General features: G+C 39.1%; 2 protein-coding genes across 2 annotated transcripts; both read right to left on the bottom strand.

Moving 5' to 3' along the window:
- Positions 1-307: 307 nt before the first annotated feature.
- On the bottom strand, positions 308-1,463 carry SARC_12755 (hypothetical protein; the record flags this gene model as incomplete). Its single annotated transcript, XM_014293133.1, has 4 exons — positions 308-515; positions 737-892; positions 1,093-1,187; positions 1,422-1,463. The coding sequence occupies 4 exons, from the start codon at positions 1,461-1,463 to the stop codon at positions 308-310; spliced, it is 501 nt and encodes a 166-aa protein (XP_014148608.1).
- Positions 1,464-2,034: 571 nt separating this feature from the next.
- Positions 2,035-2,308, bottom strand: SARC_12754 (hypothetical protein; the record flags this gene model as incomplete). The annotated part of the gene is made up of 1 exon (XM_014293132.1): positions 2,035-2,308. A coding segment is annotated over one exon (274 nt), but the record flags the coding sequence as incomplete, so codon positions are not given.
- Positions 2,309-2,843: the final 535 nt, after the last annotated feature.

Below are 2,843 nucleotides of genomic sequence, written 5' to 3'. Positions count from 1 at the left end.
AACGAGTAAAGTTCAGCATGACATGACATAATTTTACAATATAGGAATCAGACACCATTTACTGAAGTTACTCAAGCAAAAAATTAAATCAAATCACCGAAGTAAGAGATTGCATAACATCGGCTGAGGTCATCTGCTTATCTATGATCGTGGTGTATACGCTAGATATTACTTTGATTTACGACTCGATAAGCAAAGTACTCGAAGGAATGTGCCCAATATGATTCCACAATGCGCAGATATTGCTTCTCACTACAGTGGTATTTATAGACCAAATTGAAAGCACTTTGTCACTGAAAGGGTACGATTAATACCTTTTAAAGTATGTCGAGGCCCTAGGGTCTGGCATTACCAGTGGCCCGCAGAATAAACAGCCGCGGACATCAAACAACTGGAACCTTGCTATGTTGATGGCAATAGCCCCACCCATTCCCACTCCCCAAATAAACACCGGCGTATCCTTATGCGTGGACACCGTCGTCTCAATGAACTGTACGAGGTCTTTCGCATATGTGCTGTTGGAACAACGGTTGAGCGAAAAATACATGAATCAAATGCAGACAATAGTATACATACTCTATGCAATACGCTTAGCTATTTAAAACGATAAATGATATCGATATATGCATTTGTACATTGTAAACTCAATGAAATAGAAGTATTGCTGTAAGCTGTAGTTGACTCGTAATCCAATTAAACCATTTAAAACGACAGCATGACAAATATACAATCTTACCTGAAGAGTGCGATATCCCCTCGATCACCTTTACTTCTTCCATGACCCTGATGATCGTTTCCCATGACCATGATTCCCCGAGATGTGAATCTTTCTACATGTCTCGCGTATCTTCCAATATGCTCGCCAAAACCATGTGCGATAAAGACTAATGCTCTGTGTATGTACAAAATAGGCAAGAATATTAACTACGGTTGGAAAGAAAATCAGTGATTCGACCGCGACAAGGCCACGATCTTGCAATACAAACATCTACCGGTAGAAGAATATATTTAAACAGAGTTTTGGCTTACAGTGCGGATCTTTGGAGATGTAAACGCGCCCAGAAGCTAAAATAAATAAATACGTGACCATACCTCGGACTCTGGACCGGGGGCCATTGGCACGTGTAGATTTGATTGCCATTTACATTGCTGTTGAATGTACCTTCAATGCAAGATAATCGTTTCAGCTGCGTACGAACCAGATATAGAATATTGTTAGTTTCAGCATAGAACGATTGCATATTTTAAAGCTTTTTTTTATGAGATACAATCCGCGACCGTGTTTCAATTTCAGAATTTCTTGATCGAGGTATAATCCATGCACGTGACCCGACAAAAAAATGGTGGTGTACCAAACAGTAGCAACCTGTGGCTACCGCAGCAAAACTATCGATACACTTTCACAAATAATTCATCCACACCTTGGCCTGCTCGTAAAGAGGTTGCTGATCTGCTTTCCTCATGTGGAGTTTTTGAATTGCGCGGGTATGGCTACTGACGCGCCTGCGCACAGCATTTGATTTTTGTTTCGAATTTCCCTCGGACAATTCTTCCAGACTTTTATTCGTTTCCACATCCTTCACAGTGGATATGAGCAGGTCAGAAAAAGATTGGTTTATTGACCGTCTACAGCCAGCTCAGACTAAATTAAATCTCTTACAAATAATTTGTTAATGTATGGAATGCTGATAGAACCATAGACCACTCTTATCTTCTCGTATTCTCATTCAATAGATGATATGAATTAACAATGTAGGCGTGCAATTTCAAATCGGTCAACAACCGAGAGAATCGGGCAGATCCTATTTCGCGATACGTTATGGCTCATGCACATCCATTGATGAAATCGAAAAACATACATATCCACCATATATATATATATATATATATATATATATATATATATAATGTATATGTATATAACCATTGGGTGTCAACAGCGTAAACATAGCTTCCTTGTATTCACGAAGCCACGAATTCTTTGCGTTGATGCACATAATACCATACATAAATCCAATATTGTGTCCTAATTACCGGGTTTGACAGCCCTGTCCGTGAGGCGAAGGGTAGGGGAGATCCGGCAGCACTACCCGTAAAAGAGGTACGGGGCGTAGGATCATGGCATGTGCCATTACTCCCTGAGCTCGACGCACTAGCTATCGTATTCTTCAATGATTGTGCTTTGAATGCTTCCTGCAAACCGTCTATACCGCTTTCAGCTCTTGTCTGAGCAGGTGATGCACTTGAACTTGTAATACCACCCGGGTTGGAGGATATCTCATCTTTCAGGAAATCAATTGATTGTATTCTGAGGAGTAAACGAGGTATAAATATATATAAATGCTAAAAAGCCTATCCAAGTATTTATAAAGCAGAGACACAGCATGCTAATATACACTAAACCACATTGATAAATCAATATCAAATAAAGCCAGAGAGGCAGCATAGGCTAAAATATCAATTGTCATCGATGTGAATTAAAAGAGGATAGATGCGCTGGCAAGAAGACACAAATTCATAAGTAAAGAATCACATTCTAATTTGAAGCTATGAGAATAGATGTGAACCTATTTCAGGTCAATCACACACAAAAAAGTACAAAGCGATTAAGCCTTATCACAAACACGATGCCGATTAGATTTTTTGTACAAAACATTGTTTTTTAGACCGCTTAACAAAGCCAATTCGTATACGATATTAAACATGTGTACATAGTTATCAAGTACGATACGGATATATATGCGAGCTGAGTGTAAACCCACTATTTCAAGACTATATGGATGACATTGACGGCGGATGACAAAGAAAAATACATGTATTGAAGACAAAAAAAGGATACATGT

This window comes from Sphaeroforma arctica (genome assembly GCF_001186125.1).
Source record: "Sphaeroforma arctica JP610 unplaced genomic scaffold supercont1.2558, whole genome shotgun sequence".
NCBI lineage: Eukaryota > Ichthyosporea > Ichthyophonida > Sphaeroforma > Sphaeroforma arctica.
Note: the sequence above shows the minus strand (reverse complement) of the source record. Positions and strands in the feature narration are given on the sequence as shown.